General features: G+C 42.3%; 1 protein-coding gene across 1 annotated transcript in view; it reads left to right on the top strand.

Annotated features, from left to right (window-relative positions):
* LOC124555689 (homeotic protein female sterile) overlaps positions 1-21,657 on the top strand; it is a 575,063-nt gene extending 553,406 nt beyond the window's left edge. The window contains exons 6-7 of the mRNA XM_047129691.1: positions 3,539-3,907; positions 16,604-21,657. Of these exons, the coding sequence (XP_046985647.1) occupies positions 3,539-3,907; positions 16,604-17,029 (795 nt within the window). The 3' untranslated portion in view covers positions 17,030-21,657. The remainder of the gene's footprint in view (positions 1-3,538; positions 3,908-16,603) is intronic.
* Positions 21,658-23,081: the final 1,424 nt, after the last annotated feature.

Genomic DNA, 23,081 nt, shown 5'->3' with positions numbered 1-23,081 from the left:
AGGGGACGCAGAGTAATCAAGCACCCCGAGACAGTGGGAGGCAAGGGGACTCACCAAAATCAAGCACCCCGAAGGGAACACATCATTGCTACGTCCACGTCGTTGTCCCTGGGTAACGCTAAATGTAGTCTAAGAATGCATTGCGGGAGGGTAGACAGTGCCACATGATAGCATTTCCCCAAATATCAAATAATGTACTTTGCTTTTCGTAATCGGATGTGTATTTTTGAGAGATATTACCGCTTTGCAAACAACTGTGACCCCATATTCATGTGTACTGATTACAGCGACATCTTTCAATAAATGAAACGAAAGTTACACATTGCCGGCCGTTGTGACCGAGCGGTTCTAGGCGCTTCAGTCCGGATCCGCGCTGCTGCTACGGTCGCAGGTTCGAATCCTGCCTCGGGCATGGATGTGTGTGCTGTCCTTAGGTTAGTTCTACATCTACATCTACATTGATACTCCGCAAGCCACCCAACGGTGTGTGGCGGAGGGCACTTTACGTGCCACTGTCATTACCTCCCTTTCCTGTTCCAGTCGCGTATGGTTCGCGGGAAGAACGACTGTCTGAAAGCCTCCGTGCGCGCTCTAATCTCTCTAATTTTACATTCGTGATCTCCTCGGGAAGTATAAGTAGGGGGAAGCAATATATTCGATACCTCATCCAGAAACGCACCCTCTCGAAACCTGGCGAGCAAGCTACACCGCGATGCAGAGCGCCTCTCTTGCAGAGTCTGCCACTTGAGTTAATTAAACATCTCCGTAACGCTATCACGGTTACCAAATAACCCAGTGACGAAACGCGCCGCTCTTCTTTGGATCTTTTCTATCTCCTCCGTCAACCCGACCTGGTACGGATCCCACACTGATGAGCAATACTCAAGTATAGGTCGAACGAGTGTTTTGTAAGCCACCTCCTTTGTTGATGGACTACATTTTCTAAGCACTCACCCAATGAATCTCAACCTGGTACCCGCCTTACCAACAATTAGTTTTATATGATCATTCCACTTCAAATCGTTCCGTACGCATACTCCCAGATATTTTACAGAAGTAACTGCTACCAGTGTTTGTTCCGCTATCATATAATCATACAATAAAGGATCCTTCTTTCTATGTATTCGCAGTACATTACATTTGTCTATGTTAAGGGTCAGTTGCCACTCCCTGCACCAAGTGCCTATCCGCTGCAGATCTTCCTGTATTTCGCTACAATTTTCTAATGCAGCAACTTCTCTGTATACTACAGCATCATCCGCGAAAAGCCGCATGGAACTTCCGACACTATCTACTAAGTCATTTATATATATTGTGAAAAGCAATGGTCCCATAACACTCCCCTGTGGCACGCCAGAGGTTACTTTAACGTCTGTAGACGTCTCTCCATTGATAACAACATGCTGTGTTCTGTTAGGTTTAAGTAGACTACTGGGATTAAAATTGCTACACCACGAAGAGGACGTGCTACAGACGCGAAATTTAACCGACAAGAAGACGATGTTGTGATATACAATTGATTAGCTCTTCAGAGCATTCACACAAGGTTGGCGCCGGTGGCGACACCAACAACGTACTGACATGAGGAAAGTTTCCAACCGATTTCTCATACACAAACAGCAGTTGACCGGCGTTGCCTGGTGAAACGCCGGCCGAAGTGGCCCTGCGGTTAAAGGCGCTGCAGTCTGGAACCGTCCGCTACGGTCGCAGGTTCGAATCCTGCCTCGGGCATGGATCTTTGTGATGTCCTTAGGTTAGTTAGGTTTAACTAGTTCTAAGTTCTAGGGGACTAATGACCTCAGCAGTTGAGTCCCATAGTGCTCAGAGCCATTTGAACCATTTCAACCTGGTGAAACGTTGTTGTAATGCCTCGTGTAAGGAGGAGAAACGCGTACCATCACGTTTCACACTTCGATAAAGGTCGGATTGTAAACTATCGCGACTGCGGTTTATCGTACGGCGACATTGCTGCTCGCGTTGATCGAGATCCAATGACTGTTAGCAGAATATGGAATCGGTGGGTAATACGGAACGCCGTGCTGGATCCCAACGGCCTCGTATCACTAGCAGTGGAGATGACAGGCATCTTATCCGCACGGCTGTAACGGATAGTGCAGCCACGTCTCGATCCCTGAGTCAACAGATGGCGACGTTTGCAAGACAACAACCATGTGCACGAACAGTTCGACGACGTTTGCAGCAGCATGGACTATCAGCTCTGAGACCATGGTTGCGGTTACCCTTGACGCTGCATCACAGACAGGAGTGCCTGCGATGGTCTACTCAACGACGAACCTGGGTGCACGAATGGCAAAACGTCATTTTTTCGGATGAATCCAGGTTCCGTTTACAGCATCATGATGGTCGCATCCGTGTTTGGCAACATCGAGGAGAACGCACATTGGAAGCGTGTATTCGTCATCGCCATACTGGCGTATCACCCGGCGTGATGGTATGGGGTGCCATTGGTTACACGTCTCGGTCACCTCTTGTTCGCATTGATGGCACTTTGAACAGTGGACGTTACATTTCAGATGTGTTACGACCCGTGGCTCTACCCTTCATCCGATCCCTGTGAAACCCTACATTTCAGCAGGATAATGCACAACCACATGTTGCAGGCCCTTTGGGGGCCTTTCTGGATACAGAAAATGTTCGACTGCTGTCCTGGCCAGCACATTCTACAGATCTCTCACCAACTGAAAATGTCTGGCCAATGCTGGCCGAGCAACTGGCTCGTCACAATACGCGAGTCACTACTCTTGATGAACTGTGGTATCGTGTTGAAGCTGCATGGGCAGCTATCCAAGCTCTGTTTGACTCAATGCCCAGGCTTATCAAGGCCGTTATTACGGCCAGAGGTGGTTGTTCCGGGTACTGATTTCTCAGGATCTATGCACCCAAATTGCGTGAAAATGTAATCACATGTCAGTTCTAGTATAATGTATTTGTCCGATGAATACCCGTTTACCATATGCATGTCTTCTTGGTGTAACAATTTTAATGGCCAGATGACTGATGATCTCACATAGTGCTCGGAGCCATTTGAACTGTTTGAAGGTTACATATTTTTTCACGGAGAATCCAAGTCTGCAATAAAAAATAGGAGTTCCTGTTTAACATTCCAAAGTCAACCCCACTCCCACCCCTGGAGGTGGTGCATAGGGCCGAGCGTTATATTAATTGATGACCCTCTTCGAGGTGAACAACGTTTATTACCACTTTTTTTAGTCCGATGTGTATTTCGCCTCACTCTGTATATTGTAGCACACTGCACGTGTTCTTGCTCACATGCCTTATCGCTGACTATGAGGGATCATGGCAGCTGTAGGTGGTGTGCGTTGAGTAGGGCGCTGGGGTGATGATGGAGGGAGGGTGTGTGTTGGTGCACTGTGTGTGTGTGTGTGTGTGTGTGTGTGTGGAGAGAGAGAGAGAGAGAGAGAGAGAGAGAGAGAGTGGTGTGTTTGAATACTTCCTAATGGTAAACCGTGAATTAGTTGGAACAGTGAGATGCAAAGCGCAGTCTGGTATGTTGCAGGTGCTGCGCTCCCGACTGGCAGACGCCGGGCTGGACTGCTGCGAGTCACCCCCGCCAGGGGAGGCTTCGACGAACCTGGATTCGCTCAACGACAGTGACAGCGCCGTCATCATGGAGGAGGGCGACGGCGAGACGAGCTCCGCGCACGGCCACGGCCACGGCCACGGCCACGGGCCGTCTGCGCACGCGCACGGCCACGGCCACGGGCAGGTCGGCGCCGGCCACGCGTGGCACCACGGCCGCTACGCCGGCCGCAGCGGCGGCGCCGTCGCCGTCGTGCGCAGCGTCTCCGACGCCCTCGAGCAGCCCAAGTACCCGTCGCTGCGCCGCTCCAACGGCTTCCTGCGCCGCCCGGAGATCCTCGAGACTGTGAGTGCCCTCTGCGCAGCTAATAAAATAGCCTCGTCATCTATATTACTAAGCCGATATCCCGGAACACTCTAACAGCTGCAGGTTGCCTATCTAACGGCTTCCAGAGTGAAAAAATTTTGATTTTCCATATTTCGTGAAACTGTTGGCGGATTTTAAAAATTTAATGTGATGCAATAATTCAAGGTGTACCAATAAGAATCATTCGTTTTTGCACGTCTCTGTTTCTCAAACTAACAAACGTATACAACGAATTTTATTTTTTGATGACGGGGAAACTCAAAGATTTTTTTCATACCTTTTCATAGGTGTTCAACATGTCCCCCTCGAGATGCACGGCATATGTTAATGCGGTATTCAAATTGCTCCCACACTGCAGCGAGCATGTCTTGAGCTACAGCTTCCACAGCTGCTGTTACGCGATATCTCAGGTCTTTCATTGTTGTTGGTAACGGAGGCACATAAACAGAGGCTTTGATACCCACCCACCCACACACACACACACACACACACACACACACACACACACACACACACACACAAGCAATAATCACATTCAGTCCGGTCCTGTGACCTTGGAGGCCAGTAATGTAAGGCTGAGTCATTTGGTCCAGTGCGACCGATCCGTCGTTTAGTAATCCTTTGATTTAAAAATTCTCGCACTTCCTGACGCCAGTGTGGCGGTGCCCCATCCTGCTGGTAAACGAAGTCGTTCGAATCAGTCTCCAACTGTGAGAAAAGAAAGTTCTCAAGCATATCGAGATATGTGCTTCCTGTAATAGTGTTCTCGGCCAAGAAAAATGGACCATACGCCTTTTCCCGTGAAACTGCGCAAAACACATTACATTTTGGAGAGTCCCTCTCATGTTGTACAACTTAATGTGATTGTTCCGTGCCCCATATTCTCACATTATATCGGTCCACCTTTCCATTTAAATGGAATGTTGCCTCGTCACTAAATACTTAGAGTGGAAGAAAACTTTCATCCTCCACCTTAACAAGAACGAATTATAGAACCCCACACGTTGTTCGTCACCTTCACGAGGAGCTTGCAGTAGCTGAATTTTGAATGGTTTCATACGTAAACGTCAACACAATACACGCCAGACGGACATCGGGGGCATGTTGAGCAGTCTAGCTCCACGCGAACGGATTTCTGCGGACTCCTCGTGAAACTATGGCGGATGCGTTCGACATCTGCGTCAGACACTCGGGGACGGTCCAGCGGTTTGCCTTTACAGAAATAACCTGTCTCTCGGAATTGTTCATGCCATCGTCTAATGCTCTGTGCTGCAGGAAGATTCACACCATACCTAGTACGAAAGCCAGGCTGAACAGTTATTACTGTGCAAAACGTAGAACACAAAACGCTTTCTGTTGTCCCGACACCATTTTTACTAGAACGGAAGTGGGCGCACACTGCTGCTACCTAGCAGGAACCATGTAAAACTCGAAAGTTTGCTTTTTCCAAAAGTACATAGTTCAAGCACATATCTCACATAACAAAATAGTTATGACTTTTTTAAATCGGATAATTCTTTTTGATACACCCTGTATACTCAGGAAGAAACATAATCTTATTTTACAACTTTAACGCAATACGACAAGTATTGCAATTAGAAACAGTTTGTCTAGAGGCAGCGCAACTAACGGCGTGCAAACACCAGGACTTCATTCATACAGTATTCGGGAATGAGACCACTTCACGACTTCCATCAAACGTTACACACAATTCTAAACATTTATGAAACTTTTTCTCGCTCACACCCCCCACATAGCCTCCAGCGCCTCTCCTGGGCTCGTGGTCATGTCGGTTGAACCCTATACGACCGGAAAACAGTGGCCTTGCCAGAGGAGTCCCGATTTCAGTTGGTAAGAGCTGATGGTAGGGTTGGAGTGTGGCGCAGACCGCACGGAGCCATGGACCCAAGTTGTCAACAAGGCGTGGCGTAAGCTGGTTATGGCTCCATAACGTTGTGGGTTGTGTTTACTTGGAACCAACTGGGTCTTCTGACCAACTGAACCGATCATTGACCGGAAATAGATATGTTCGGCTACTTGGAGACCATTTGGAGCCGTTCATGTACTTCTTGTTCGGCAAACAACGATGTAATGTCACTTGACCACAATTGTTTGCAATTGGTCTGAAGAACATCCTGGACAATTCGAGCCAATGATTTGGCCACGTAGATCGCCCGATGTGAATTCCATAGAAGGCAGTGCGTGGACAAAACCTACACCAGCAACACTTTCGCAATTATGGACGGCTATAGGGGCAGCATGGCTCAATATTTCAGCAGGGTACTTCCAGCGACATATTGACTCCATGCCGTGTCGAGCTGCTGTACTACACTAGACAAAAGGAGCTCCGTATTAGGAGGTATCCATGACTTTTGTCACTTAAGTGTATGTAAATATCACTGGATGTACCTGCAAAATTGTATTGTTTTACGACACATAGTTCATGAGATATGATGCCATGAACATTGAGATGCGTGAAAAACTAGCTACTTTTTTATGCAGCACGAATTAGCCAGACTAGATTCATCCAGTGTCTTACAATGAGAGCACTTAACGACCTCCAACGAACTTTACGCAACATTGTAAATATTTAACACATTGACTCATTTGTAATCAGACAGTTCAATCCTTCTTATACATGGGAGTTCGATTCTTTAAGGAATCAGGTGTTTACTGGTTTACCACCATTTGGCGACACGCCCGGAATGCGCGCGCGTTATCTCGCCGCTTCCAGGATTCAGGGAGGCGCGAAGGGCCCGAATCGAACCCGCCCGGTGGATTAACGACGAGGGCGGGTGTGCCGGCCAGCCTGGATGTGGTTTGTAGGCGGTTTCCCACATACTACTCGGTTAATTCCATGCTGATACCCAAGTTCCGCCTAAGTTACGCGATTCACAAAAATTTCGAAAATTTTCTCAAACATTGACATGGGCTAACACGAGACGCAGACAGATAAGGTTTACAAATTCCTTCCCGGAAGGGGAAGGGGGGATGGAGCGGGAAGGTCCTTCGGTCACCCTCTGCCACTAACATAGCCAAATCGAGAATAACTAACCAGAATGACAGGCCAGGAGAAAGATGATTTATCGCTACAGGACGCGAGGTGCGTGATTACCGGGCGGTGCTCAATTCGCTGACACGTGTCGCCAGGATCAAACAAGGGACTGAATCTACGTATGTACTTACGTACGGGGGTCAGTCTAAGAGTAAAGATCATTTTGCTATGACAAGCCACGCAACTATCCTCCCACCCCTGCCTCTGTGTCATTGACCTTCCTAATCGTTGGTGCCACTATGAAGCGAACAGGAACAGTCAGTCACTGTTTATTTGTGCGATTTTAAAAGTGTAAAAAACTAGCGATCCAGCCAAATGTGAAGTTAGTACTTTAACACGGTTTCTGAATGCGAAAAAAGCGTGCCCTTTCGAAATTTACAGAGAGATGGCTCAAATGGCTCTGAGCACTACGGGACTTAACATCTCAGGTCATCAGTCCCCTATAACTTAGAACTGCTTAAACCTAACCAAGCTAAAGACATCACACACACCAATGCCTGAGGCAGGACTCGAACCTGCGACCGTAGCGGTCGCGCGGTTCCAGACTGTACCGCCTAGAACCGCTCGGCCACTCAGGCCGACTTTACAGAGAGATATCAGAAGTTTATGGACGTGTCGAACGAAGCTTCAGTTCGAAAACGGTACATCAGTTTTAATGGCGCAAGAACGAATATTCATGATGAATGAAATTTCATGATCAGTTCTTTACCAAATTATTACTGGTTGTTCAGGCTGTAGGCTGCTGCACAAATATTCCTCACACAGCATTACAAGAATGGTGAAGAGTCTTTGAACCAAATCTTTACTGGTGACGAAACCTGGGATTCGTATGAAAGTCCATAAACAAAATGCCAGTCAAAGAACTGGCATCTTTCACTAACCGCAACAAAATAAAAAAATGCAAATTCTGAACGCTAAAAAGATTAGGCCACAGTGGTTTGGTATCGACCTGATGCCTAGAGGAGAGACTATACATGCACTGGCCCACTGTCACACCATTTCCGTTTTCTCTTTATTTTCTTGGAGCATATAGACAACAGAATGTTCAGCAACACTGGTACTGAAACAGAGGATGACAGACTAAAGGCCGAAATACTAAACGTCTTTCTCCAAAGCTGTTCCACAGAGGAAGACTGCACTGTAGTTCCTTCTCTAGATTGTCGTATAGATGACAAAATGGTAGATATCGAAATAGACGACAGAAGGATAGAGAAACAATTAAAATCGCTCAAAAGAGGAAAGGCCGCTGGACCTGATGGGATACCAGTTCGATTTTACACAGAATACGCGAAGGAACTTGCCCCTTCTTGCAGCGGTGTACCGTGGGTCTCTAGAAGAGCGTAGCGTTCCAAAGGATTGGAAAAGGGCACAGGTCATCCCCGCTTTCAAGAAGGGACGTCGAACAGATGTGCAGAACTATAGACCTATATCTCTAACGTCGATCAGTTGTAGAATTTTGGAACACGTATTATGTTCGAGTATAATGACTTTTCTGGAGACCAGAAATCTACTCTGTAAGAATCAGCATGGGTTTCGAAAAAGACGCTCGTGTGAAACCCAGCTGGCGCTATTCGTCCACGAGACTCAGGGGGCCATAGACACAGATTCACAGGTAGATGCCGTGTTTCTTGACTTCCGCAAGGCGGTCGATACAGTTCCCCACAGTCGTTTAATGAACAAAGTAAGAGCATATGGACTATCAGACCAATTGTGTGATTGGATTGAAGAGTTCCTAGATAACAGAACGTATCATGTCATTCTCAATGGAGAGAAGTCTTCCGAAGTAAGAGTGATTTCAGGTGTGCCGCAGGGGAGTGTCATAGGACCGCTGTTATTCACAATATACATAAATGACCTTGTGGATGACATAGGAAGTTCACTGAGGCTTTCTGCAGATGATGCTGTGGTGTATCGAGAGGTTGTAACAATGGAAAATTGTACCGAAATGCAAGAGGATCTGCAGCGAATTGACGCATGGTGCAGGGAATGGCAATTGAATCTCAATGTAGACAAGTGTAATGTGCTGCGAATACATAGAAAGATAGATCCCTTATCGTTGAGCTACAAAATAGCAGGTCAGCAACTGGAAGCAGTTAATTCCATAAATTATCTGGGAGTACGCATTAGGAGTGATTTAAAATGGAATGATCATATAAAGTTGATCGTAGGTAAAGCAGATGCCAGACTGAGATTCATTGGAAGAATCCTAAGGAAATGCAATCCGAAATCAAAGGAAGTAGGTTACAGTGCGCTTGTTCGCCCACTGCTTGAATACTGCTCAGCAGTGTGGGATCCGTACCAGATAGGGTTGATAGAAGAGATAGAGAAGATCCAACGGAGAGCAGCGCACTTCGTTACAGGATCATTTACTAACCGCGAAAGCGTTACGGAGATGATAAACTCCAGTGGAAGACTTTGCAGGAGAGACGCTCAGTAGCTCGGTACGGGCTTTTGTTAAAGTTTCGAGAACATACCTTCACCGATGAGTCAAGCAGTATATTGCTCCCTCCTACGTATATCTCGCGAAGAGACCATGTGGATAAAATCAGAGAGATTAGAGCCCACACAGAAGCATACCGACAATCCTTCTTTCCACGAACAATACGAGACTGGAATAGAAGGGAGAACCGATAGAGGTACTCAGGGTACCCTCCGCCACACACCGTTAGATGGCTTGCGGAGTATGGATGTAGATGTAGAACACTGTGAAACAAGAAGAGTAAAAAATAGTATACTGGTAGTGATATGTGGATGACAAAATTTCTCTAATAGATGAAACACAAAGGAGAAGAACCACACAATAACGTCAGCGCAGTACACTACAAACGCACTTCACAATGGAAACTGAATAAAACAAGAAATAAAATTTCCTGGACCTCACAATAACACGACAACAATAACCAAACCGGATTTTCTCTCTACAGAAAACACAGCCACCAGCACTGTTATCCATAACACATCCAATCACCCAAAAACATACAAACATACCAGTTTTAGACACATGCTCCATATGGTAAACAGAACAAGTCTCAAGTCTCAAAACTACACATGAAAACTAAAAATAATCACATAAATTGTTATTGATAATGAACACACAACAGACACCATAAGCAAGCACAGCGACAAAATAAAAGTGAAAGATAGTCAAAGTGGCCACTCACGCAGTGCACAACTAACTGAGAAAACAGAGGCGGAGGACACACACAACACAACACAACACAACATAGCATACTACACCTGAAAAGCAAACAGGACACACTAACACAATATAGTAGTACAGAACTGGAAACATAATGAAGGGGGCAAGGGATTCCAACAGCATACAGAACAAAAAAACACAAAAAAGAAGCTAAGAGCAGAAAATAGTACTCCAAACAAATTAAGCAATGCAGGAATATACCAACTCACGTGCAACTCCTGTCAAACTCAATATACAGGCGAAACAAGCTGTAATTTATGATTAAGATATATAAAACTCCTGAGAGCTCCAAAGAGTGACAGCTCGCATGCCACTTCGAAGCTCTCTCTCTATGTTGTGAAACAGGGGTAGCATACACGGTGAATTAACGTTAACAACACATTCTTCACTGCTTTAAGAAAACTTACTCACACGCATGCACACATTCGCACGCTCTACCTCCCACATTCCCCAGCGTATAATGACGTAGAACTCACCAGAATTTCCGCTGCAGCATTCAAAATTCGCGCGACACGCGATACATCACGACAAAGAAACATGGCGTAATATCTGAATTGCTGTCAAAGTGAAAGTTACGCTTGTTCCGTTCTCTTAGGAGCAACGTTGATCAGATAACGCCTATAAATGACATAAAACGTTATCGTTCAAAATTGTCTCAACACAGTCGCAGACTTAATTTTCATCACACACGTTTTCAAGTTCGTTATTTTATATTTGTTAATGATAGCTCCTCATGTCTTTTGCAGAAGACACGCTGTATGTCCAAAAACTACAACAAACACAGAAATATGAAGTGATTATAAAAGTAAAAAGGTACTGTAAGAATATTCGCACACGTATCTGGAAGCTAACAGTGCGACATACAAAAATGATTTTCGTTATGTAATGTAACGATGTTAATTTTCACGTTTTAGAATAAAGGAACCCCCTGAAGACAGTGGCATTTTGCCGAGATTAGTTTGGATAAGTAAAACAAATAGTGTTTTCATCAAGGTGGATCTACAGTCCCGTAATGTTTTACCCGGACACGGACCATCAAAAGAAGAGTTCAAGTTGCGGTGAATAGTTAGGAAGTGTTATCCATTTACTAATAGGTTTCCCCTAGTATTCACAGAACAAGTGTGTAGTTTATATGACTGAGCCAATAATCCATTAAGGAATATATGTATAGAGATGGCAGAGTTGGAATTCCGAGACACCTGCACAGAGTTCGCGAGCAGCAGATTAGCGTTACCGCCCTTTCTTGAGCTAAGAATATTCTTGGCGAGTGCTTAGAGTTGCCGCAAAATATAACACCATGGGGGATAATAGAGAGGAAGCATGCAAAGTAAACTAGCTTTTGTGTTTCATTGTTATAAACAGGAATCATTCTTATATCGAAGAAAATAGCATTCAGTTTCTGTACAAGATCTTGAACTTTATATTTCAAGAAATACTTCCATCTACCCTCAGTCCTGAGAATTTAAAATGATCAGTTACACTGACTGACTGACCACCATGTGACAAAGTTTCGCTTTTCCAAGAGTTCGTTGTTAGTAACTTTGTACGTTGAGATACATTGCGCGTCCGTATAGCATATACACTATCAGATTACAAGTATCGGGACATCGTATGTAATGCGGAATTGGACAATAGATGTCACGAGAGGCGGACCCACCAATATATAAAGAGGCGGGGAGTACTGCATTAATAATAAAGGAGCGTCCGCGGCTCGTGGTCTTGCGGTAGCGTTCTCGCTTCCCGTGCACGGGGTCTCGGGTTCGATTCCCGGCGGGATCAGGGATTTTCTCTGCCTCGAGATGACTGGCTGTTGTGTGTCTTTCATCATCATTTCATCCTCATTCACTCGGAAGTCACCGTAGTGGTGTTAAAAAACTTGTGGAGCGGCGGCTGAACCGCCCCGCGAGGGGTCTCCCGGCCACCAATGCCATACGCTCATCATCATTATTATTATTATTATTAATAGAGAAGCAGTAACTGCCGAATGGGTCGATCGGGAGATCAGTGTGCTCGGACTACTCATTGCATGTCACCTGAGTAACATATCCAGCAAGGATATTTCAACCCTTCTGCAGTTACCCAAGTTGGTGATTGTGATTCTGAAATGGAAACACCAGTCAACAACGACAGGTAAACCAAGATCCGGCAAACCTCATGTACTGACAGACAGGGATCATCGAGGCAATGCGGAGTGTCGTAAACAAAAACCACATGTAATCAGCGGAAGGAATAACTCTGGAGTTCCAAAGTTCTACCAGCGTAGGGCGTTAAAAATGTCTGGTGTGCAATCGTCGATCAGCTCCTTGTGAACCACCCATTTCTGTGGTGAGTACTAAGTGACACTTGAAACTGATGTAAAGGGAAACTCTACTAGACATTAAACGACAGGAAACTAGTGATGCGGAATGATGAATCACGCTATATCCTGTCGCAATCCGATGGAATTGTTTGCGTTTTTGCGAATGCCGGAAAAACATTACCTATCATGTGTTGCGCCAACAGTGAAGAACGGAGGAGGAGGAGGGAGGTGGGGTTACGGTAGGAGAGTGTTCTTCACGCTCAGGTTCTTGTCCCTTGTTTGTATCGGCAGGGTAGTGCAACTTCTCATAAGACAGCACCTGCGAGGAAATAGTTTGTGGACAATAACTTTCATGAAATTGCCTGGCCTACCCAGAGTCCCGAGCTGAACCAAATGGAACAACATTGGGACAAGAAAGAGCGTCGGTTTCGCTCCAGAGTATAGCGTCCAACATCACTACATTCTCTGCTTACCGCTGTTGAGGAGAAATTGGATGATGTTCCTCCACAGAGATTGACATATCATTGAATGTGGACCTCGACCCCCCGCCCCCTCCAGGAGGGTCCAAACTTTCATAAAGGGAAGTCTGCACACACCCCATATTACCGTCCACTAATAGGTGTCTGGATACTTTTGAACATTTGATATACGAGGGTTGGAACTTAAATAGTGGCAACTATTTATTCACAATCGATACAAAAGAGCTACATGTTTGCACCTGTTACTGTCCTTCAAGGCCGGCCGCTATGGCCGAGCGGTTCTAGGCGCTTCAGTCTGGAACCGCGCTGCTGCTACGGTCGCAGGTTTTAATCCTGCCTCTGGCATGGATGTGTGTGATGTCCTTAGGTTGTGTTGTTGTGGTCTTCAGTCCTGAGACTGGTTTGATGCAGCTCTCCATGCTACTCTATCCCGTGCAAGCTTCTTCATCTCCCAGTACCTACTGCAGCCTACATCCTTCTGAATCTGCTTAGTGTATTCATCTCTTGGTCTCCCTGTACGATTTTTACCCTCTACGCTGCTCTCCAATACTAAATTGGTGATCCCTCCATGTCTCAGGACATGTCCTACCAACCGATCCCTTCTTCTTGTCAAGTTGTGCCACTAACTCCTGTTCTCCCCAATTCTATTCAGTACCTCCTCATTAGTTATGTGATCTACCCATCTAATCTTCAGCATTCTTCTGCAGCACCACATTTCGAAAGCTTCTATTCTCTTCTTGTCTAAGCTATTTATCGTCCACGTTTCACTTCCATACATGGCTACACTCCATACAAATACTTTAAGAAACAACTTCCTGACATTTAAATCTATACTCGATGTTAACAAATTTCTCTTCTTCTGAAACGCTTTCCAAGGCTGTCAGTAGTTCTAATGGAATGTTGTCTACTCCGGGGGCCTTGTTTCGACTCAGGTCTTTCAGTGCTCTGTTAAACTCATCACGCAGTATCATATCTCCCATTTCACGTTCATCTACATCCTCTTCCATTTCCATAATATTGTCCTCCAGTACATCACCCTTGTATATACCCTCTATATACTCCTTCCACCTTCCTGCCTTCCCTTCCTTGCTTAGAACTGGGTTGCCATCTGAGCTCTTGATATTCATACAAGTGGTTCTCTTTTCTCCAAAGGTCTCTTTAATTTTCCTGTAGGCAGTATCTATCTTACCCCTAGTGAGACAAGCCTCTACATCCTTACATTTGTCCTCTAGCCATCCCTGCTTAGCCATTTTGCACTTCCTGTCGATCTCATTTTTGAGACGTTTGTATTCCTTTTTGCCTGCTTCATTTACTGCATTTTTATATTTTCTCCTTTCATCAATTAAATTCAATATTTCTTCTGTTACCCAAGGACTTCTACTAGCCCTCGTCTTTTTACCTACTTGATCCTCTGCTGCCTTCACTACTTCATCCCTCAAAGCTACCCATTCTTCTTCTAATGTATTTCTTTCCCTAATTCTTGGCAATTGTTCCCTTATGCTCTCCCTGAAACTCTGTACAACCTCTGGTTCTTTCAGTTTATCCAGGTCCCATCTCCTTAAATTCCCACCTTTTTGTAGTTTCTACAGTTTCAATCTGCAGTTCATAACCAATAGATTGTGGTCAGAATCCACATCTGCCCCTGGAAATGTCTGACAATTTAAAATCTGGTTCCTAAATCTCTGTCTTACCATTATATAATCTATCTGATACCAACTAGTATCTCCAGGGTTCTTCCATGTATACAACCTTCTTTCATGATTCTTAAACCAAGTGTTAGCTATGATTAAGTTATGCTCTGCACAAAATTCTACCAGGCGGCTTCCTCTTTCATTTCTTAGCCCCAAGCCATATTCACCTACTATGTTTCCTTCTCTTCCTTTTCCTACTGTCGAATTCCAGTCACCCATGACTATTAAATTTTCGTCTCCCTTCACTACCTGAATAATTTCTTTTATCTCATCATACATTTCTTCAATTTCTTCATTATCTGCAAAGTTAGTTGGCATATAAACTTGTACTACTGTGGTAGGCATGGGCTTCGTGTCTTAGCCACAATAATGCGTTCACTATGCTGTTTGTAGTAGCTTACCCGCACTGCTATTTTTTATTCATTATTAAACCTACTCCTGAATTACCCCTATTTGATTTTGTATTTATAACCCTGTATTCACCTGACCAAAAGTCATGTTCCTCCTGCCACCGAACTTCACTAATTCCCACTATATCTAACTTTAACCTACCCATTTCACTTTTTAAATTTTCTAACCTACCTGCCCGATTAAGGAATCTGACATTCCACGCTCCGATCCGTAGAGCGCCAGTTTTCTTTCTCCTGATAACAACGTCCTCTTGAGTAGTCCCGGCCCGGAGATTCGAATGGGGGACTATTGTACCTCAGGAATATTTTACCCAAGAGGACGTCATCATCATTTAATCATACAGTAAAGCTGCATGCCCTCGGGAAAAATTGCGGCCGTAGTTTCCCCTTGCTTTCAGCCGTTCGCAGTACCAGCACAGCAAGGCCATTTGTGTTAGTGTTACAAGGCCAGATCAGTCAATCATCCAGACTGTTGCCCCTGCAACTACTGAAAAGGCTGCTGCCCCTCTTCTAAGCCTAGGGGACTGATGACCTCAGATATTAAGTCCCATGGTGCTTAGAGCCATTTGAACCATTTTTTGTCCTTCAAAGAAGTCACCAGTGTTGTGTAGGACCCGTTGCCAGAGATTTGGAAGCCGTAGTATACCGTTAGCAAACCTGTTCTGTTGATGTTGCGAATGGAGCGGCCTACTGCCTGTCGAATCTCTGGAAAAGTTCTGAAGCGAATGTCACGAAGTGGTTCCTTCATCATCGGAATCAAATGAAAGTCATAAGGACTTACGTCCAGGGAGTATGGTGGATGTACAGTACTTCCCAGTCCCATCGACTGAACAGAGCATCAACAGATTCCGCTGTATGCGCCCGCACATTGTCGTGCAAAATAATGGGTGGATTGCGCAGAAAGTGTCGCCGCTTCTTTCGTAAAGCTTGTCGCAGGTGATGCTCCAAAAACGAACAGTAATACTGTGCATTGACGGTCTGCCGTGGAGGAACGTAATGCGTTAGGATAACACCATCACAGTCGTATACGAGAATCACCGAAACTTTACACCGCTCCATTCGAACCATCAACAGAACAGGCTCTGCTAACGGTATACTACGCCTTCCACATCGGTGGCAAAGTGTTCTACACAACGCTGGTGACTACTTTGAAGGACAAAATGGCTCTGAGCACTATGGGACTTAACTGTTGAGGTCATCGGTCCCCTAGAACTTAGAACTACTTAAACCTAACTAACCTAAGGACATCACACACATCCATGCCGGAGGCAGGATTCGAACTTGCGACCGTAGCGGTCGTGCGGTTCCAGACTGTAGCGCCTAGAACCGCTCGGCCACTCCGGCCGGCCTTTGAAGGACAGTAACAGGTGCAAACATCTAACTCTATTGTATCGGTTCTGAATAAATAGTTGCCACTATTTAAGTTCCACCCTCGTATATACATAGGCACTCAATAGTGTCTCTTACTGAGTGATTAAACATTGCTACGCAACCTACTCTAAAATACCTGACAGATTTTTAGATGCACTTTTGCAATTGCAGGTATACAGCGTTGAAGAAGATGGAGAGGGAGAGCAGACGAACTCACCATCACCATCAGCCTCGGCCTCGGCCTCTGTTTCGGGGGCACAGGCTGCTGACAGCAGCTCCTCAGCTGACAATGCTGCATCAGGGCCTGAAGATGCTCCAGATGAAGACGCGTGCAGCGGCAGGCTGCAAGCACTCTACGGCAGCTTCGAGCGGCTGCACGAAAGCCCTCCGACGCCGCAGTCTCCACACCACCGAGTCATGACAACTTACAATCGTGTTATGAGCAACCACAGATCAGTAACAAAGCCCAAGGATGTCAAGTACAAACGAATAAATAAAGCAAAGTCAAAATCTCTGGAGGAACTTCGCGGTCGTCTGCGAAACTGGGTTGATAAAGGCAACAAGCTGGCAGTGTCATTAGACCAATCGTATGCGTGATGGCGGGGGAAACTGTAGGTGATTATAAATTGCCTGAAGTTACAAGAAAAAAAGTCTGCAGCATGCTTCATTTGTGAATTTGGCACATTTGGAGCTGCATTATCAGTATATGCTTTAGCGAGCTGTGAGACTGCAATATGGATGATGTTGTTTCTTGAGGAATTACTGCAATATTTTACCTATTCCTCCCTCATATAAGTGACTTTGTGAATGTTACAGTTCAAAGAACTGAAGTTCTGCAATTGCACTTTAAATGAAGTAGAGGCACGTATTTGAAAATTTGGGGTTTCCGACACTGATACAGACTGGATTCGATAACAGAATGGTGAAACGTCTATGAAAACAGCTATATCAAAAATGTGCCAGCTATTTTGATGCAGTTATCTGTTTTTCATCTGTTATTTGATTGGTGATGACACCCTTGCTTGAACTATATTGCTTGCTTGTGTCTGCCTCAGTACCTCAGAAACTATTCAACCAGGAGTAATACCTCCAAAAACATTATTGGTAAGATGGATGGTTTCTGTTTCCTTTTCAGGAGGGGGAGTTGTAGGAATTAAGATGTCTGGAATTTAATGATGTTTGTGTGTATTAAATACTTACAGACTCGAGTAGATTGTACTTTTGTTAACATTTTTGTACATAATAGTTTAATTTAAAGCAGGAATGTGTAAAATTCCTCCTTCCTTTATTATCATTGTTTGTAATTACTGTAATAACCTTACACTTGGAACTATTGTCTACCTGTTCATATCAAGGATGAATCTGAACATTTTTCCCCAGTGGTAGCATCATTCTCGGAACTACTGTGTTATCTTTTTCGTGTCTACTGACTGATAATCGTGTAGGTCTTCCTTCTCCAAAAAAAAGAATCTTTAAAATTTCGATACTAAAATAGCCAAAAAGAAATTCGTGTTTCTTGATGTAGTATTGTAGCAATAATATTTCAAATCAAAGATTTATGGTTCCAGACAGTTGTCAACCAATTATGTGACTGCTGTATCAAACTATTCAAGCAATGGGTGCACTGAGAAACCTTTTGCATTAGATGTAACAGCTTACAGTTATTATCGAAAGTGATTCTTAGTCATCTACATAAATAAGATGCTGGAATCATTTTGCATTAGTCAAAACTATTATTATATAATTGTGGACCTATATATTAACTAATACTGTTAATTTGAGTGTATTGTGAGCCTATAAGTGAAGTGCATATAAATGCAGTTAATACTTCCTGCTAGTTCTGCTTTTAGACAGATATGATGCCATAGAAAAAGCAAAGGACCATATAACCAGTGATAGGATCTTTACCAGTACAATGACACTGCAAGATAGAAGAGCACCTGTTTTGCAAAATATTGTGCTGCCATATCTGGAAGCATAAGAAGACTTGCTGTTGGTGCATATCTATAATATTATGTATGTTTCTTCGCTAAAGTGATGTAAAGCAGTTTCCATGAAGTTCTCATTTTCGTCCAGTGCAGTGTTCAGCATGAGTTCCTGATAAAATCCTGCTTATAAAATAGCATAGCATCCTCATGATTATAGTTAGGACTACAGTGACATTGATTTGGTCATTTTATGTGATTTTGGAGGGATCATCACTCAGCCATTACTGATATTTTTTCTACTGTGCATGTCTTCTCTCAATGATAATATTCCTTGAAATTTTCTAGACAACTATTCATATTTTGCATTTTTTATGACAAAGATGATATGTTTCACAGTTTCTGTTGCAATTCAAATGAAACTATCATGTGCCACTTTTTATACCTGTTTTCATCTATTACTGCTCCATGTACATGATAGTATCTGGTTCAAAGAAGGGCTACACATTGCTAGTCTAAATCTACAAACTAATTGTCTTCTGAAACACTTCCTTTTATTCTAAAATAAAATGTTACTACCTGTATGTAGAGGTAATGTGATAACTAACCAAATTTCTGTGTTGTTTTTAGCATAGCAAATGCACCTTTCATGTAAGCTGTGAATGGTATTGTACTCATCATCACCAATATTACCACGAGCACTGCCAGATTTGTATAATCACAGATTAGCGATTCACTGAACATATTTTCTGCCTGTCACCACCTTATAAATTTTATTTGTTGCAATTAAATGCATGTTGTAATAATAAAAATTTCAGGAATTACTCATTTTGAGAATTATGTACTAATATGTTTCTCAATGAACTACTTGTCTACAATATGGGCATTGAGACTTCACCAATTCTGATATTACCTATGTTCATCTCAAATAGTAACAGCTCCAAAAATTCTCACAGATTTGTCACAATGTAAACATAAGTGATACGTGCAAGTGACTACCGTAGTATGTCAGATAAATGTTGATGTGATGCCTGGTGAAGAACATTAGTTCTGCCTGAAAGGCAAAAGACAGCAATAGTCCTTAAAACTCCACAGTTTCTCTTTCAAAAAAGCTATTTACAACACTGGATACCAAACTGCTTACAATGTTGGTCACCATCCACTTCCAGCTCCCTCCCTACAATTTTCAACATTGCTTGAGACAAGTCAAATCAGTATTCCCAGGAGACAGTGCAGACTGTATGATTGCTAAATATTTCCTCTGCATTTATAAAATGCTGTAAGCTAACAAAATTAGGTTTTTAAATTATTGTAAGTGAAACTGAACATGCACCACTAAAAAATAAATATTTTTTCAATTTTTTTTACAGAAGATGACTGTCAAATACCATGCAGGCAAGGTCATCAAAATCTTTTTTAACAAAATACTTAAGGGAAGTTTGGTGCAACCTCATTTTGCTATCCTTTCCATTTGTGTAAGCATCTGAACGTCTGAGAAACATTTCTAAAGCAAGGAATGTTTAATTTACAATTAACAGTTTCACATTTTAGATCATTTTGAGTATGTAAAAATATAACAAAATGATATGACAATATGTTCACTGGATGTCTAAAACCATTGACTTTTACAAATATCACTAGGCAGATGCTCCTATTACATCATGACCAGCATTTAACAGCATAAAAATTTTATTTTACTACTGTAGTTCCAATGCTACTGTAAGTACAGGTGATGCTGTTCTGCCATTATGCAAATACTTTGAGTAAGAGATACTTATTTGTGAAATGGATAGAATAAAACTGTACTGATTGTTCACAACACCACGTGCTTCGCATTTTTTATCATTTACTTTTAAAATTGAGTTTCTCACTAAATACATACCAAAAATTAACATGCTGCTCTTAATATTTTCAAATATGTCCTTGAGTTTATTTGGTTTGAATACCTGTAAATAGGTTAATATCTGCTAACTTTTTTGAGAGCCTCATCTCAATCATTTTTGTTATACATATGGTTGTAAAATTGAGGAACACTATTGCTGAGCTTTGAACATGAAATTTAATAAAGACAAAATTAACATTTGCAGTAAGAGATCTTTCTGGCTTGAGATGTATTATACAGAAGAACTATGAAGGTTTATGTCAGGAGGAGACATGTAGTTTGCACAGCAATTGTCAACTGAATAATAGATTTTGTTTCAGGAAAGTCATAGCACTGAATACAATTGAAAAATAAAATTTCAGTTAGTAACACTGTGCTGGAATGAAGACTGGATATCTTAATCCAGTAGATAATTTGTCCAGCTTAATGGCCTATGTATGCTGCCAAAGAACAGCTTCAACAGAAGTATTTCAAATATGTATGATGTATTATCCAGAGCCTTAATCCCCCCCCTTTCCCATCACCAGTATTTAACAGTATTGGCCTCATCCATTATTTTAATAAGTGTATTTAAGATTGAAATATTTTAAAATCCAATCATGTAATCATTTGTAAGTGGGTAAAGAGAAATGTGATAAAATGTGGCTGACACTTACAGCTTGCTACTTTATTAAGAGTGTCAAAGTGTGCAACTGCAGTACTTGTTATCTCCCTAGTCTCCAGAAAACAACTAATGTGGCAGATGAATTGATGCATGGCATTTTAAAAAGCACATATGTTGTGCACAAAATTTACTATATCAATTTAATAATTATAAATGCATATACTAGATCAGACTGAATTAAAATGATAAATATATTTCTTTCTGAAATTATACATTATATAACCAATAAATGGTTGTTTCCTAATGTAGCTTGCCCAGAATATCAACAAAGGTAAACATTCATGAAATGTTTTAATATTTTTAAATTGATTAAGTGTACTTCCTTTGTGATTCAAATTATTTGAAATACCCTGTTTTTGTACAAAAGTTAAAAATTAATCCTTTGTTATGATTAGTCAATTTTTAAATATATCTGTTGTTGTTAAAAGGCACTTGTGCCAGCTGAATGCAGCCACAGACACTTATTTTGTTTGTCACTTCTGATTACAAAACTGATATCTACAAAGCAGTTAGGTTTTAAACTCAAAGTGACACTTGTTGTTCCTTCTGTAGCTGTAGCCAATTACTGAGAATATGGTTTACTGATTATTAGAAAATTATTTCATTAATATATTTAAGATCAGTACCATTTGCTGTATAACTTAGTCAGTTTGAATGGGATTCACTGAAAATTCATTATAAAGAATATGTGATTGTGCAGGTTTTCTTCACTGTAATGTGTATGAGATATATAATAAAATCTCTCAAATCTCCTTAATGAATTAAAGAAATGATGTTCATTTAAGAAAGTTCTTAAATGTGAAACCCATGTGGTTTGTTCTAACTGTTTCACTCCTCCTAAATCACACCATACCTTGTTCCACTTTGACACTGTTTTCACTAATATGATATGGTGGGCTATTTCTCTCCACTGAAAAACTGTTAACAGAAGGCAAGAAGTGTTATTGCTGTTGTAGAATTATGTGTTTGAGCATCCAATCTATTAGAGTAAAATTTAAACCTGACAGGAAGAGAAGGAATTTATAGTGCCTCAAGAAGATTAGTCAGTGTAATGAAACATTTTCAGCAGTTACATGAAAGGTACTGTGCCTGGTCTTCCATAGATGGACTACTTGTCAAAAAAAGTTGTACCAACAAATGGTTTGAGTAGAGAAGACTGTTGAAGTGGGAAACTGATAGTAAGTCTCATAATTGAGGTATAAAGGGAGGTAGTTGAGCAAAACAGTAAGAGATATATTGCTGTGGCAATAGTTACTTGCTCATGCTTTTGTTCTAATTCAGTATAAATCTATGTTAGTGAAGTTGTCTACTGAACTGGTTTAATTAACAATAATGAGATGAATAACTAATTCCCAAATACACTATTTAGCCTTTTCCCACTGTCTGAGAGAACCTCATCACAATAAGGTTTCAATGTGCAAAGTAACATTTATCTGCAACAGGTATATGTTGGTATAATTTTATCACCTATTAAATTATCATTTCTAGAAATAATTGTCTGAGATTCTACCATACAGGAGGTTCAGCCTATTCTGGCATTGTTTATAGAACAAATTGATGAAATGATAAGATACTGAACTCATGTTTGGGAAGGCAGTAGTTCAAATCGTTATCTGTCCATCCAAGTTCCCATTTTCCATCATTTCCCAAAATCATTTGATGCAAATTCAGGGATGGTTCCTTAAAAAGAACATTGCCACATTCTTTTCCTATCCTTCTCTAACCTGATCATATAATCCATCCCTGATGACCTCATCATCGACCATATATTAGACCTTAATCTTCCCTCTTCTTTGTATTTTTATTCTGGCTACATTGCTGAACATGATCAGAAATACAGTGACTTAATGAATTGAATTGCTACATTATTCAGGTTTGTTCGGTTGATGTCTTGGTCATGGTGTATACCTGTTACATCTCATGTACTAGGATTGACCGAATGATTTGAAAAAAAGTACTAGCTAGCACCCATTGACCCAAATCTGTCATAAGATCCCTAGACATCCCTCTCTCTCCCCATCAGCACAATATAAACATGGCTGCAGAATACCTTCACCAGTACTCAAAACAGCCTTCTCTGCACCATAATAGTAGACCTCTTATCTGTGTACTGCCTAGACTTGCTCTTTCCTGCTGAGACTATGAGAGTCATTCAGTAAGTAATGCAATGCACTTTTC

Source organism: Schistocerca americana, chromosome X, assembly GCF_021461395.2.
Source record: "Schistocerca americana isolate TAMUIC-IGC-003095 chromosome X, iqSchAmer2.1, whole genome shotgun sequence".
NCBI classification, from domain to species: domain Eukaryota; kingdom Metazoa; phylum Arthropoda; class Insecta; order Orthoptera; family Acrididae; genus Schistocerca; species Schistocerca americana.
This window is presented reverse-complemented; position numbering and strand designations above follow the sequence as displayed.